The sequence below is a fragment of the Zalophus californianus genome, chromosome 6 (genome assembly GCF_009762305.2).
Source record: "Zalophus californianus isolate mZalCal1 chromosome 6, mZalCal1.pri.v2, whole genome shotgun sequence".
Classification (NCBI taxonomy): domain Eukaryota; kingdom Metazoa; phylum Chordata; class Mammalia; order Carnivora; family Otariidae; genus Zalophus; species Zalophus californianus.
In genome coordinates this window covers 70,484,183-70,500,820 of record NC_045600.1, presented here as the reverse complement: position 1 = coordinate 70,500,820, position 16,638 = coordinate 70,484,183, and the positions used below count along the sequence as shown (strand labels likewise).

The following is a 16,638-nucleotide window of genomic DNA, read 5'->3' as shown; positions in this document are numbered from 1 at the left end:
TTTCTCTCCTGACCCAGTCAGTTACCCTGGAGGACCTGTGTTTTTCATTGCGCTGGCAGAAAAGAGAAAATGATTTCAGAGTGAGGGAACAGTGGCCAACCACGATGGGTTGCAAAAGAGACCAATGGAGATTAATACCCAATAGTAGTTGAATAGGACATGTGAAGTGCGGCGCAATGCAGAAAGGGGTAAAGATAATCTCTGAAACGCATGCAGAAAATCAAGTCCAATCTCAGAGCTAGGTTATTTCTGAAAACAAAAGTGATCTTTTTTAACAGTTCCAAATTCCACGGAAAAGGGGGTATTGGGACTTCTGTTCATCTTTATGTAAGACGGGGCACTTTTGAATTTTTTTGTAGACCTAGTACAGTATTTGAATTTAAGTTCAAAAAATTTCATTCCCAAAGAAGGTTGGCATAGCTGAGCTATAAGAAAATGGTCTATACGATTCTGATATATGATATATAACCCCTGACAAAGAAAATTACTTATGTACAAAAAAAGGAAATGTACTGGCTCCAAAAGAACTGCTCATAAGGGAACCAGGGACTTTGCTATATCTGCAAAGAATGAGGATCCCCTGGATGAATCCATAAATGTCAGGTCCAGAAAGGAAATATAAGTTTCCCTGTTTTAAACAGTACAAAAGGCCAAGAAACTTCAGAACTAAATAAAACAGGCCTGACCTGATGATAGTGAACTAAAAGCAAGTCACAGACGTTTACATCAAGTCCAAATCAAACCTAATATTAAAACTGAAACAAGTAACTGTTTCAACTGAATTTCAGGTTCCAAAAGGAGAGCCCATCACTTGCAAATACCAAGTGCTAAGCACTGTGACAGGCCCCTTGCCTATTAGGACATTTAGTTCACATAGCAGCAGGCTGGCTCTTGACCTTGCAGAAAGCCATGGAATCACTAGGGGTGGGTTGCAGGGCAGGAAGTGTGGGCTGAGGTTGATTCCAAAGGGCAGTTGTATGCTCACTACTTTGGGCAACCACCTCTAAAAGCCAAGAGATTTTAGAACAGATTACAGTCCATTGGTGAGAAGTAATTATTACTGTAGCAAAGGTTTCCATCTCCCAGGACTCTAGCTAGGGCTTGCCAACCATTTTTAACTATGCATCCTCTCAATAAAAAATTTATGAGTATTAACTGCCAACATATGCATATTTGTAAATTATATACTCAGATTACTGGTCTAAAATATTATGGTGATTATAAAGCACGCATGAATATATAAATTAGAAAACAATTACATTTTAAATAAAAATTCTATTGTTTTTATCTCTTAACCCAGTGGATCTGGTGGCACAGTACATTTGGAGACAACTGGCACTCTGACCTTTCCCCTCAAACATTCTCACTGGGCACTCTCCACTTTATGGATCCGCATGCCCATAGGAATGAAAGAGAAGGGGGATAAGAGTAAACACTTAGCCTTTACAGCTGAGCCCACGCCCAGTTTCTTACAACATTCAAACCCTAAGAGAGACATAGCCACTCGCATAATTAGCAGCCAAGAGGCTCTTCCCAGGAGTGGTACAAATTGCTCCTGTAGAGACACATGAAAGGGAATAGCACGGGGATCTAGCCTCAAATTCAACTTAACCACTAATCCCATCTCCTTCTCATCTAACCCACTTCAGAGTCGGTCCCAAGGTCAAAAACCAAACTGGCAAGAAGATCTGAACATGCTGTTTTCCTTTCTTTTCCTTATTGTAGTTGCTCTATGATGTCAAGCAAGCCATCCACCCCCTGTGGGCCTCAGTTTTTATGGGAACACTGGTGTTTGATTTGGGAATGACTAAAGATTCTTCCAGATATAAAATTCTAGAGTTCTAAATGAAACTTCCTAAGAATTTCCCTTAGCCTATTTGCTCGGTAGGTCCAAATGTTGGATCTGATATAATGCCAGATGTGAATCATTAATTAAAGGCACTGACCTAGAAAAACAGTATGCTTATGTTTGGTTGACATTTACTACTTCCCCCATTCCTCATCTAACAACAATATAAGATGTCTAATGAATCTGTAAATGAACCAGACCAAAAAGGTGAAGATCTGCCTCTTTTGAGGAGCATAAGGGCTGACTCTAGGTAAGACACAGACCTTCTTCTTCTCTTTCTCTGCACACACACACACACACACACACACACACACACACACGCACACGCACACATCCCTGTGTAGACCTGCAAATGCAGAGGGAAATGAAATAATGCCCTAACCCTAATGGAAGCAGGCATCACATGTACCTCAAAGAGAACTTGATCTAGAACTTTGTGAAGTATCATGGGGATGGTTACTTGGCCGTGAAGCACACAAAATGCAATGGGATATTTTACTTTTAAGGAGTTCTGGCAGATGTGGGTTTTGAAATAAACTCCCGCTGGTCCACCGCAGAGCCCTGCACAGGGTGCATAGTGCTGAGGTTCCAGCCTCACCCCACCACTCACTGGCAGTGTGTACGTTTCCTTTAGCAAGTAAACCGTGTGATTCTCAATGTCCTCACCTGTAAGATAGGTATTACCAAAAAAAAAAAAAAGGGAAGACCAAATTCCTGATTTCTCAATGTGAACATTGAAAAAAAACAAAACACCCAGCAACAGATCAAAGGATAAATACTCTATGGTACTCAAAAATCCATTAAAATTACCTTTACAAAGAGTGGATAATAAAAATTTTTGTTACTGTTAAATGAAATGAAAAAGAGAGGGCCAAATAGAATATTACAGAGGGGAAGAGTACTAAAAAACAAAAAGCTGAAAAGCCAAAATCATGATTTTTACATGATTTTTCCTATTGTTCGTTCTTTTTGTCGGTGGCACTTTCTGTTCCTGATAACACATGTACATATACTGGGAGAAATATACTTAAACAGTCATGGATCCCCAAACACAGTTGATTCTTACCTACCTGCAAGATGGAAAGGATTCTGACCAGGGAAAAACACTTATATAACTGTTGCTCGCTCGTATTAGCTTGGAAACCAGAGAGGGCCATTCTTAATTCTATTGCTTCCTTTTATGAAAATGAGAACTCAGATCTCAAGGCATCAGGGCTTGCCATCTAAGACCCACCTGCCAAGCACCCTCCCCACCCAACCCCCTAGACTTCTGAGAGCAGCATAATTTGTGAAACTGAATACAGACATCAAAATGCAGTTGGATTTGGGGGGTCTATAACCTAAGCCACGCGGGATCCATGTGTGGTGGATGAAAAACAATTTGAGTTAAAAGGGTATGTGTGTGCGGGGAGGGCAGTATGAATATTCTAAGACTTTTAATAAAACCAGAGTTTCCATTTTTCCCCTGAAAGTTCTTTTTAAGGAAATAAAGAACTGAATACGATTCCTGTGGGGAAAGAGCACTCAGGGAAAGTTCTGATATATTCAGTACCATTAAATGGTCATTTATTCCTCTATAATATGAACTTTCTTCAGGAGAAACATGCAGGTACTTCACAAATTTAGCTTCCCCACTGTATGTTACAATGGAAGCATTTATAAATTGCTCATTTTGGATGATTCTAAGAGCCTGAATAAATCAGGGAAATCCATATTTTCTGCTTAGTAATTGGGCTGATGGGTAGAATAAAAACTGCTGCTCAGTAACCTGATGAATTCCAAGAGAGAACAAGATCACCTGGCAGCAACTTAGTGTGAACAACAGCAAGAAAAACAAAAAACGAAAAGGGCCAAACCAGCTCCAGCTGGTAGAACCCAGAGTGAATGTGTGAGCTCACAGCCCGGAGCTCCGCCCCAGAAAGTGTGTCCACGGTGCAGTCTCAGGAGAGTGGAATATTGCCTGATTCCCCCCACCCCAAGGGCACTTCATCCATTCCACCGGGGACAGAGAGGTGTCTACAGCCTGGTTCCTACCCTCTAGGGGCCGGCAGTCTGGGGAGGTAAACAGAAAGCAAACTGACAAACAGTCCAGCAGCATGAAGTGCTATTACGAATAGGACATGGGAGGCTGGGGAGAGATGTGCTCAAGCTCAGAGGACAGTAACTAGCTGGTCATTTATTCTTCACAGTACTGGACAACCTGGAAAGCTCACTGTCCTTGGGGTTATTTATAGTTTCTTGCAGAAAATTCTGCATATGGTGTAGCATGACTGTAATGGGGATGGATTCTGGGAGATGACTATCACTCGTACTTGTTCTCTCTTTAAAGGAAGGGTAACAGGAAAGACCTGGGCAAATAAGAACCTGATCTGGGCTGAAAAGCTGGGTCCACAGGCGTTTGTACCAGCCTCTCCCACTTCTGTTTGCTTAAAGTGCACTTGACTGACCCCAGAGAATGTTTTGGTTTATTTTGTTTCCAATTTTCTTTTGATCCCATGAAGATAGGTGTAGGAGAATAACATCTCCCATTTCAGGGACAGGAACTCCATCAACTAAGCCAGTTCTAACTCCCCACAAAGTTGGATAAAGAGGCCTAAACACAACTTCAGCATCCAGTATACCCAGTAAGGCACAAACACCCAGGAAATCAGAGGGGAAACCTTCAGTCTTTCAGAAACACAAGTGTGATGTGCCCTCCACCCCGCCCACTCCATTTCTAGGTTGGCAGGAGCTGGTGCAGAATAATTTTGCAACATAGAGAATTAAGAGAAGCTTAGTTTAGAAATTGGGAGCCAGCATGACCGTGAGCTCCCTGGCAGGGATGGGACAAAGAGGGGACGGGAAAGCAAGCTTGAGAGGGAAAGGGAAAAAAAATATGGAAGGTGAGGGAGGAAACTGCCAAGACAAATCTGGGCTTTCCTGTGGTTCTGTCTTCTGTGACATGGGTCACAGAAGCCTGTCATAGACGTGTACTAACATGTTTTCTAAAAAAACCTGCAGATGAATTACTTTCGTATGGCAGGAAAGGTGGGTGTCCCATTTAATGACAAGATAATAACATTGCTCATAAAGCTGAAGACATTCCCATGTATCAGGCCTTACTTACACACGGATATTGTTCAGTTCATCTTTTAAAAGCCCTTGGGGGACATAGATATTATTTCCATTTTACAGATGAGAAAACTGAGTCTCAAAGAGCTAATACAGCCAGAATTTCCCCCTCTGTCAGTCTTACCCTGAAGCCTGTGTTTTGTACAGCTGGGCTAGAAGAAAGCAGGGAGTAGCAGTGACTGGCGGCATCCCCGAGTGCCTCTGACTACATGACCCATAAATGAAATCCTGATGATGTTCAACTTGCAATGTAACAGCAAAGAGCACCAACTTCTACAAGCGGCAACTCAGACAATCAGCACCACCAAAGAGGGCATCTGCATGGATTCAGACCCTGCCTTCCTGGTCGGTGGCTGCTGCCAGGTACACAGCGGCCTACTGGCGACGTTCCAGAAAGCAGAGCTGCCTCAGTTTGTAATCACCCTAACCGATGCTTGCTCTTACCTTTGCCATCAGTCAACATTAATCAAATTGAACATAAGTGAATCCTCTGTGAGATTCCTGCTCTTAACAGTGGGCTGTGTGGCAGAAGAGCACACAGATGGAGTTTCCTTTTTAAATGACATGTTTTGGCACCAGTCTCTGTCAAGAGTTTTCCCTTGTTTCCATCTGGCTTTAGTACTGGAACGCATACATGAGAGAATGGAAAAAGAAAACTCCGTTGGCGTGCTAAACCACTAGAAAAGCTCAAGTGGTTGACAGCATATCCTCTAAACCCTCAGAGATTAAAACACTTTGCTCAAGGAACGCGGCCACATTGTTTTTAAGGAAGGGGAGAGTTCTGTTTCTCAGACTGAGCCCTGTCATGGAAAACAAATTAAAAAGTGTGCACATTTCGGAGGGTGATGGGCCCAGACGTCCAGATGTGCGTCCCCGCACCGTGGGCTCTCCAGCCACCGGGCCCTGCGCCGTGCACTTACCCACCTGACACCTCCACTACTTCGTCTGCAAAGCAGAAGCCACATCACAAGACTGCTGTGAGGATTACATGAGATAATACCTGCTAAGGGCTTAGTTACCCATTTTTGGAACATCCTATTCACAAGGCTTTAGGAGATACAAATATTATTACCACCAGTTTTCACAGGAAGAGCTCTAGAACCACCAAGGAGGCTCTAAAAAAATGTTCAGACATCCACTTTTTTTCTATTACATAACTGAACAAAACAAGTTCATACATGGTAGTGTTCCTGTCAGGAGCCTCTCAGAATTTCCCTCTCCGAATTTTCTCTGACAGTCAAACGCACCCGCTGTCATTCTGATATGCTTTCTTAACAGTCCAGTTATTGGGGTACAGGACCGTCACCATCCAGCCGAAACCAACCAAGGCTGTAGGAAGGCAGAGTAATACCAAGACATGATTATCACTAAAGTTGTGTAAGGAGGGGCAGAAAAGAGGTTTGGTTTGGGAAATTCTCTCTCATAAAATTCTTCTGTGGGAGGAGAGCACAGTGGCTAAGGGGATACAGATCCACAATCAAACTACCCGGGTTCAAATCCCTGTTTGGTAACTCATAAGCTGACGATCTTGGGCAAGATAATTTACTCCTATATGCTCAGTTTCCTCATCTACAAAATGAAGACAGTACTGTTATCTACCTCATAACACTGCTGTAAGGATTAAATGAGTTAAAATATGTAAAGCAGAAGGAACCATGCATAATATCGGAACTCAATAAATACCATTACTACTACTACTATTATTACTATCACTAATTCGAAGGTGGGCTCGGTGCCAACCTGACTGTACTGCGCACTGAATCAAGTGATAAGTGCATGGCAGGATCTATGTGGCCAGAGGACATTCCAGAAAGCCCTCTCTCTACTTTTAACTCCACCTAACCAAGGATTATTGTTACAAATGTTTTCATCAAATATGTCTATGCACATACACAAAAGAGCCAAATTCTCCATTGAAAGTATAACAGGATACTGCATTTTATAAAATAAAAGAGGCATCTAGAAAGAATTATAATCAAGGTAGTAAAGATAACTTTTTATTGCATTGTCTTCTAGAGCGACTTAAAGTTTTATGGCTGGATTTATATGCCAAATCTCTCTAATAAAGAGAGAAGAGGCTTACCCTGATGCATATTACAAATGCAGGAGAGTTTATTAGTCAATAACCTCACAAATGATAAGACACAGTGTAGGTCCAAACTGTTCAATGTCTTATCAGTTTTGAAGGGTTAGGGAGAATCTACCCCTTAAAACATGGCCCTCTCTATAGCACACCCCTTTCATGACCTAAGTCAGAAGAAACGAGGTGCTAGGGCAGTGCAACCAAGGCCAGTTGGGTAGTAAGGACTGGCTGGATTTCCCAGTCTGTCATTCCCAAAATGGTGAAGCTGGGATGTCATGACTTTTGATGAACACTGGTCCCTTCATCTGTGAAATGAAGAACATTCCAACTAATACATAGGAATGCTGTGAGGATTAAGTGGAATTACAACAAATAATACAAACAAGGCAAATGATTTTTATTTTTTTCTACATAATTTTCTGAAAGATTCATAGTTTCAATAATATTTACTACTTCTACAATAAAGAATAATAAATAGATATCATTATTATAGTTGCTTTGTATTTCTTCTTTCCCTGTGAATACATTTGTATACCTGAGTTTGGTGTGGATTTTTTCATTTTCCCGGATAAGAACTTTTTGGAAAGTCAATTCACCATTCCTAAATAAACCATTCCTATCAAGGTCAAATTTCATCTGTCTTCCCTTCTCTCTCTTCTAATATTTAGAGACCTTGTGATAAGATCCAGTCACAATTAGAAAGTGGATAAAAAGAATTTCTTTCTAGGGGCCCCTGGGTGAGGTTGGTTAAGCCTCAGACTCTTGATTTCGGCTCAGGTCATGATCTCAGGGTTGCGAGACTAAGCCTGCGTTGGGCTCTGTGCTCAGTGCGGTGTCTGCTTGAGATTCTCTCCCTCTCCCTCCATCCCTCTCACTGCTCGCTCACTCTCTCTTTCTAAATAAATAAGTCAATCTTAAAAAAAAATCTTCTATGCCAGATTGGTGACAATTAACTTTGCTTACCCCAATTCCAATAACAACCTATAAAGAATGCTCTCAAACCCTCATAAATGCTTTAAGTGTCCATTTGGATTATTGACAGTCTGAATTTCTCCCTACATGACATGTATGGAATAAGATCTGGCATAAAACTTCCAAGGAGGGGCGCCTGGGTGGCTCAGTTGGTTGGGCGACTGCCTTCGGCTCAGGTCATGATCCTGGAGTCCCGGGATCGAGTCCCGCATCGGGCTCCCTGCTCGGCGGGGAGTCTGCTTCTCCCTCTGACCCTCTTCCCTCTTGTGCTCTCTGTCTCTCATTCTCTCCCTCTCAAATAAATAAATAAAATCTTTAAAAAAAAAACAAAAACAAAAACTTCCAAGGAGTTCAAAATCCTCAGACTCAGAACCCAAAGGAAACTTTTGAACTTGTCAGTTGAATAAAGTGAAGCCCAGAAAAATTCAGAGCTTTGACCATGGCCAGTCAACGCAAAAGAGACTAACAAGTACGTTTTGGATAGAATGTAGTACCGAGAATGTATCGTTATGTCAAGCAGACCGAGAAGACTTCTCAATCTCAGCTTCAGTATCTTCAGCATAAAACTTTCCAAATACAGTACGTTTTACCACTACCCCTGGGGCTGCGGCAGTAGCACCTAGATCTGGATTTTGAAAAGTTCTCAAGGTGATTCTAAGGAACACCTAGGATTGGCAGCCACTGAGATAAAGAGCAGTATTGCCAGGTTCTAGGCTCCCATCCCACATCATTACCTTCCACTGGGGACCCATTTACATAAATTATTTCATCAAAGACCATTGAGAACTGTTTTTTAAATAAAAAATTTTGCTCTCTAAAAATCTGAAATCATTTCCAAAAGATTAAGATTTTGTTTCAATAAAATATGTAAAAGACGTATTAATCACAAAAATTAAAATTCTTTCATGCTTCTTTTTATGGGGACAATGAATAGAAGCCAAGGTAAGATTTTTATCCACTTATGAATGTGAAGGCTAGCATTAGGATCAGGAAAATAGATTTTAAGCATGAAATTATGGAATGTTCAGTAGATAACTGGCCTCTAATAATAAACTGCTTTTTAATTTCTTAGCATGTTTCCAGTTTAGTTTTATGGACCCAAATATCATGGAGGGGGCAACCAACTGTAGAAATTGTTGTGGGTGGGGCTCACTTTATACTTTGAATGAGTTAACAGTTCTAAATTTCAAAGTCTAGAGTATAATCAGGTATGTAGTAAGCCACAGATTTAAATAACATCTTCTATTTAAGCACAGTGGATAGTGTATCTGTACTTGGCAATGTGCCAGGTACTATAAGGTGCTTAGAAGGCATTGATGTTTAGATCCGATCGATGCAAATTCAGGTTTACATGATGCACACCTGCTTCTGTCTGAGGGCTCAAAAAGGCCACCTAGGACAACTTCTCATTTGTATAAAGGAGAGGGTTAGTTCTGTCCTCCTAACAGAGCAGGCTAGAGATAGGGTCAATAAACTCTTATAATCATCCAACTAGTGACTCTGTAAGAGGTTTTTTTTTTAATTGATTTTGTGGGATATATTTACATATAATAAAAGACACCCATTTTTAGCATGCAGTTTGAAGAGCTGTGAAAAATGTATACACCCAAGTAACCACTGCCACGATCAACATATAGAACACTTACACCACTGCAAAAAATCCCCTCATACTTCTTTATAGTCAGTCCCCGACCCCAGCCCTGTCGACCACCAATGGGCTTTCTGTTACTACAGCTTAAATTCTGTCCATTCTAGAATTTCATATAAATAGAATTATACAGCATGTAGTCTTGTCTTCCTTTTCTTTTTAATACAACATAAGGCTTTTGAGTAATCCACGGGTTGCTGCATGCACTGGTAATTCATTCCTTAGGGAACATTTCGCTGCACAGACAGGATATAATTCATTTATTCATTCACATGTTGATGGACATCTGAGTTCTGATTACTGGTTATTATAAATAAGACTTATCAACCTCTGTGTACATGTCTTTATGTGGACATGTTTTTATTTCTCTTGGGTAAATACCTAGGAATAGAGTCTCTGAGTCAGAAGTACATGTTTTGAATTTACAAAGAACTGCCAAATGGTTGACCAAAGCAGTTATATCATTTTTACATTGCCACCAGCAAAGCGTGAGAGCGCAAATTGCTCCACATGCTTGCTAACACTTGGTATTGTCAGTCTTTTTAATGTTAGCCATTGCCAAAAAGAAAAAGTGGAAACTCCAGGCTTTAAGAATGCAAATAAACTGAAGCACGTCAGTACATAAGTGTCTGCACACCATTCAAGACGCCATTTGGGAAGTCCAGTGAGAAACATTAAAATTCTATCCTAGGGCTCTGTGAATGAACTGGAGAGATTATTTCTCTCCTTACACAATCACGGCTAAATAACCCAAGAAAGATCATCTTATTTCCCCTGCTCCAGCATCTTTTTGGATTCCTCCAGAGGATATGCAATTCACTCCAAAAATAATAACTCTTATGATCACAGGCCTCAACCTCACAGATTTTAAATTCTGCCAGATACTGGGTTGGGGTGAAATTCACACACACAAAAATCAGTAAGACACCAGATATATAAAACACCCATGCTTACATGCGTATGTTGGCAAGCTTTGAAAGCTGGGATATTCTTTCCTTAAAACAATTTAACTCCTTCTGTTTGAAAAATGGTTAAATACTATTTGCAGACATTGCCCTAATTTGAGCAAATTTTGCCCATTCCAAATAGAGAGCTGGTTTGCATCAGGCAAACCGCAAGAAAGCTTGGCGGTTCACACTAATAGCAGGAAGGACGCTCTCCTTCCAGGGCTCTGCTTCCACTTTGCAGCTGCCTATGCTAGTCAAGCTACAAAGAGGTCATCTTTAGACTGAGTAGGAGAAAAGGAGCAACTCAAAATCCCGCGTAGTCTTTTAATGAGGCTGCCCTTCCCTCTGCCAGGAATGTATGCGGCTCATACACCATCTCTTTTCAGAACCAGGGAGGTTCTACTTTTCTCATAGCTCTGGCTTCTTCCAGCCAGACCAAATTCTACTCGCACATGCTTTCCCATCACTGCATTTTTTCCTTTTTAGTCTTTTCACAGTTAATAATCATATTTATTTTAATGACTAGTTGATTAATGTCTACTGCTCCTTCCATCAAACAAAGTAAGCTTCATGGGTTTTTCTCCTAATTGTATGCTCTGTGCCTAGAGTGCTCAGCACGTAAAAAGTACTTAATAAGTATCTGAGTAATTAATTACTTGTCGATTAAAACATTACCTTATCAGAGATGTGACCAATATGCCTCAAAGCTTCACATAAGTTAGAAGATAAAGAAGGCTGCTCCCTCCTCAATGAGAAGAAAAATCAAACTGCAAAAAACTTGGGGGTCAAAGTTGGCCTGGCCTTCTGCCCCAACTTCCATTAAACCATCTGCTTAAATGTTAGATCTACTTTACCAACCTATCCTCTTGAAATTCAAATCCATGCAGAGGAGAAAGACTATCAGGACAAACTATTTTCCTCCATTAGAAGGGAATTCTGAAAAAGCAATTCTCATAGTTTCAAGCTTTAACCTAAAGTCTAGGTAATCGGCAAGGGAAATGCAGTTATTGGATGAGTCCAGGTCAGGATCTCCCACAGCAGGGGAAAAGGCTCTGCTATTTCCCTGAGACAGGCAGGCAGAGTCCCTGTTTCACTCTTGCAGACTTCATGATCAGAAATAGGCTGACAGCAGCATATGCCTCACATGCAGATAGAACCGCAGTCTTTTCCAGTTAGAGGTACATACCAGGCAAAACTCTAGGGACTTCTAGACCATCCACCTTTTCTTTAACTACCCATCTTCAAGAAATCTCCATGAAAACACAGACCGAATAAAAATTAATAAAATGAGAATCACTATGGGTCCCTACTTAACTCATGTTTGGCTCAGCCCAAACATTTACTGTTAATGCATTCTATTCATTATTGGTGCAAGCAAAACTCTAGAATTGAAATTTAAGAATATCAAGATATTTTGTTCATGAGACAAAATACTAGGAAGGTAATCAGGAAAGGCTACTTCTTTCTTTCACTTAGTCATTAGATATTAACTGAGGCCCTATCATATGCCAAGCACTGCCCAGCGTGCTAAGGGAATGCAAATGTCTTCCAATTATAACCAAATTTTACTAATCTAAACCTTATTTGGAATTCAGAAAGAAAGACCAATATTTCAAGGTCAATTCTCTCACACTCATTTAAATAAAAGCTTTCTCCTAACCACTGAAAAGACATTCTTACCAAAAGGTTATGTTATCATTTTATTATAAACTAAGATACAGGGGCCCCTGGGTGACTGAGTCGGTTAAGCATCTGCCTTCAGCTCAGGTCATGATCCCAGGGTCCTGGGATTGAGTTCGGCATCGGGCTCCCTGCTCAGCGGGGAGTCTGCTTCTCCCTCTCCCTCTGCTGCTCCCCCTGCTTGTGTTCTCTCGCTTTTTCAAATAAATAAATAAATAAAATCTTTAAAAATATAAATAAAATAAACTAAGTTACAGTCTTACTATCTTTACATAGTCTTCTTTAATCTTTACATATTCTTTCTGGAACAAACCTATCTATATACTGAAATGAATTCTGATAAATGATCAGAAGTTTATTTTTTTTAAAAAATCCAAAAATGGGTCCAAAAATAAAGTTTTATTCCCAAGCCACAAATGAAGGAAGTAAGAAAAGATGAATTAAGGTAAGCTTAATTCTTTCTTAATTTCTTTCATTGCCCAGTTAAGAGAACTATTATCAGATCTGTTACAAATGCCCCAGGTATTCAGATTAGCATCACCGCAACTCCATGGAAAACTTATCCAAATTTTATCTCAAAAACTTGGTATGAATCCACAGTAAATCCCACACATCTACAATCACAAGCAGAAAGACAAAAAATAATCCAACAAAATTCTACGCTTAATAGAACAGATGCCTCTTCCTGACAAGGAAGAGCTGTCAGGCAAAGCAATGATTTGGGAGCTGTGTCTACTTTCTCACATTCCATAGGTGTCGATATTTATCTTGGGACAAACTATTACTGATTACTGGCAACTGTTAAGAAAAAGAAAGCCAGTGAAACTCAGGTTTCTAGTAATGACAATTACCCAAAGACCAGGAATTATTCTAAGACAAAAAAATCCTAGAGGAGAACCCACTTTCCATCAATGTCTTCATGAAGGAAAGTCTGGACGAACAAATCTGTCTGTCAAACCCTTAGCAGAAACACTCAATGAACTGGAAAATACATTTAAAATTGAACTTCATTAACCTTTCCCATACAAACCAAACTCAAAAGTAGAGGTGCCACTAGTAAATAAGAATCGGGAGAAGACAACAGAGAACAGGAAACAGGAGTGGGAGAGCGGATGTGTACAAAAGCTGGGTCTATGACCCTATTGGACCCCTGAGAATTAAATGTTTTAAAAATGAAGCTGCTTTAATATTATCAATGTCTGGTTTTCATTACCTGACAGGCAGATATATGTTAAATATTCTCCTTGGCCCCCGGTTGCCAAGAAAGGAATCTTTTTCTTTGTCCTCCTCTTGACTTGGACAGCTCCCAGCATCCTTTCATCAAGAGGTGCAAAAATTTCCTTGCTGATGGCAGACTTGGCACTCATTGTAGAATAACTGAGGAGGGCACACAGCGAGTTTTCTAAAGAAGAAAAGGAAAAGGCAAGTTGAATTGACAATATGGTCAATAGGCTCCTTACAGAGTAAGTGGCAAGATGATTTGCAGGTGAAGTAATTTTCAATTTGTTGTTTAAATTCGCTCCCTTGCTTGAAATGCACTGCAGAATCATTAAAAGCAAGGACTTCCCATTTGTATTAACTGTGAAAAATACAAACAAGAAGGGAATAATGATGTACTCACTGAAAATGTCAAATGCAACGAGAAATAAACAGCACGAAATGTTACCTAGAAAGTTCATCAATCTCTACCCCAGTTGCACCTAAAGGTAACTGGTGAGCAGTACCCACTCCCATTCCTATTCCGTAAGAAACATGGTTTCACATTCCCCGTTGATCAGTCTTTCCACTACCCAACAATCCTTAAAGTCACGAAGTTCTTTACGCTCCTTCAAAATCTCCTTTAACTTTAACATAAATCCATTTCCCTAATTCTATTCACAGTGGAAATAATTATATCATCTTCTACATAATAACCCTACATGCAACAGAAGACCATTAATTTAATCACCCGTTAGCTGCTTTGGATCACGCTAAATAATTAATCCTTATTTATCAGCCTCTTTCAGTGGGTCCTATTTTCCAGCGCTCTTCTGCATATAGTTGCCATGCTCTGGACCCTTGACAAATTCTCCACATTTTTCTTTAGCCAGAGTGGACACAGAATTCTAAAAAAAATATCTGACTAATGCTAAGTATTTTGGAAATGTTACCCAGCAGTTCCCACATGTTATGCTCCTGTGGGTAACTGGCAATGTCTGCCCAATAATTAAGAAGATAAAGCAGTATGTTGCTGACTCACAATGAGGCCCTCCTCTCCCTGCTACCAAACTCACATATATACAGTCCCCACTTTATATTTAGTTTTCCAGAAGTTATACCTCCCTAATGGTCTTAATTCTGCTTATTTGTGTCTATTATATTCAAGATCAGTCTGAATTTTAACCCTTTCATCCAAAAACCTCAACAGCAACTCGAGTAAAACTTTTCTATCCCATCATCCTGGTCACGGTCTGTGTCTTAATCGGTAACCAACATTTGTTTAACAAATCAGAACTAGAGGTGCAGACAGAGCCTGTGGGTTGGCCATGTGGGTCGTACCAAGTATTCAGAGAGCCTGCAAATGGATCAACAGCACAGCTACATATGGAAACAGCAGCTCAAAGAGTTGGCCAGCCTGCTGTAAAATTGAGCCAATTGGCAAACACCTACTATGTGCCATTTCTAGGCTCAGTGGTCCCTGTTCTCCAGGAGTTGACTGCTGACTACATCAAAGGTTTTGCTTTATGAGGGAAAACCTGGGATCATTTTTCCCAATGCAAGATTCACAAATGATATCAAGATAGCTATCCATCAGCAACTTTGTCGTAAGAAAGAGATGTATTTTAAAAGAGCATTCCTCTGGCTTAAAAAAAAATTTTTTTTTTCTCCTAGTTTCAATTGTAACAGAACAGGTTTTCTTAGTGGCACCAAGAATAAAGAATACAAAGTGTTGCTTTTTATTATATCCACCAATAACTCCACTACATATTATAGAATTCTATACCCAGATCTATTTGTGCTCTGATCATGACATTTTATCATTACTACCAGGTTCTTCATCCTGGCTGAGAACATTATGACAACAGTGTAGGGGGACTGGCTTTCAGTGTGCTGACAACTGATACCCTGCGATTTCCCAGAAGTTAGCAAAGAGAATTCCCCCCACCACGATTTACCTGGTGACTTTCCTAGGTAGGGTGTTATAATTTACAGGGACATTTTTAAAAAGAGAGAGAAACAAGGCCTCTCACTTCTCACCCTTTGGGGACATGTGGAGAAAGAAAGCCAGCGGGAGGACAGCAGCTTCCAACATTCTATAAGCAACAGAGAAAACACGTCCTATCCCCAAACTCACCAGGCATTCTCTGACTGGTGCCTTTCCAACTGGGTATGGCTTTTGCTTTCCTATCCTGGATTCACATTTTTCTAAAATTATGGTTAAAAGAAATAAAAAGCTATCATTTGATTGTGATTGTGTAAAATTTGCCAGAAAAAAAAAGGAGCATGCATGTTTTACCAAATTCTTAGAAAATTCTGTTCTTCTTTAGAGAAACTGTTAAGAAATGGAAATGACCTTTTACTATTTTTGTTTTTAAGATTTACTTATTTATTTTAGAGAGAGAGTATGAGCACATGCATGTGTGTGACCGCATGGGGAGAGGGGCAGAGAGAGAAGGAGAGAGAATCTCAAGTAGATTCTGCAGTGAGAGTGGAGTCTGACAGGGGGCTCAATCTCAGGACCCTGAGATCACAACCTGAGCCAAAACCGAGAGTTGGATGCCTAACCGACTGTGCCACTCAGGTTCCCCCCACCCCTTTTTAATATACTGATATTTAGTAGCCAAGCACAATAACAAACAAGGCATGACAAAAAACAGGAAAGATAAAACCAGCAACTTCACTGAGCACAGGTTTTGGAATCAAAACAAACCCGGGTTCAAGTTGCAGCAACAATGCCGAAGACCTACATATGACTGGGTAAATCTCTTAAAATTCCAGACCCTTAGTTTACTAACTGCAACTGGGAGAGATCTTCACCCACCTCATGGAACTACTGAAAGAATTAAATGGAACAGTGTATGCAAATCTCTTATTCTGGTGCATGAATCATAATAAACTCTTAAAAATGGAAAATTTTAATTAATTCTCCTACTATAGTATGAAAAATAAAAGACCCTCTGAGCTTGTAGAAACTGAGTAAATGTAGCCATCCATACCAGAAGGGATTTGTCTAAAGAGAAACTCAACTTTACCAAAGCTTTTTCCTCATTCATGGTATGAATCTCTCTAAATATGGATACACAGTCTATTTTATGAAAGGCTCTGTATTGTTTTCAGGATGAGGAATTTATAGACTTCACCCTCAGGA

General features: G+C 40.2%; 1 protein-coding gene across 5 annotated transcripts in view; it reads right to left on the bottom strand.

The window, feature by feature from the left end:
* STXBP6 (syntaxin binding protein 6) overlaps positions 1–16,638 on the bottom strand; it is a 244,285-nt gene that overhangs the window by 156,367 nt on the left and 71,280 nt on the right. For all 5 annotated transcript variants that reach the window (XM_027570121.2, XM_027570118.2, XM_027570119.2 and 2 more), the window contains one exon: positions 13,504–13,692. In XM_027570121.2, coding sequence (XP_027425922.1) covers positions 13,504–13,657 — 154 coding nt within the window. In that variant the 5' untranslated portion in view covers positions 13,658–13,692. The remainder of the gene's footprint in view (positions 1–13,503; positions 13,693–16,638) is intronic.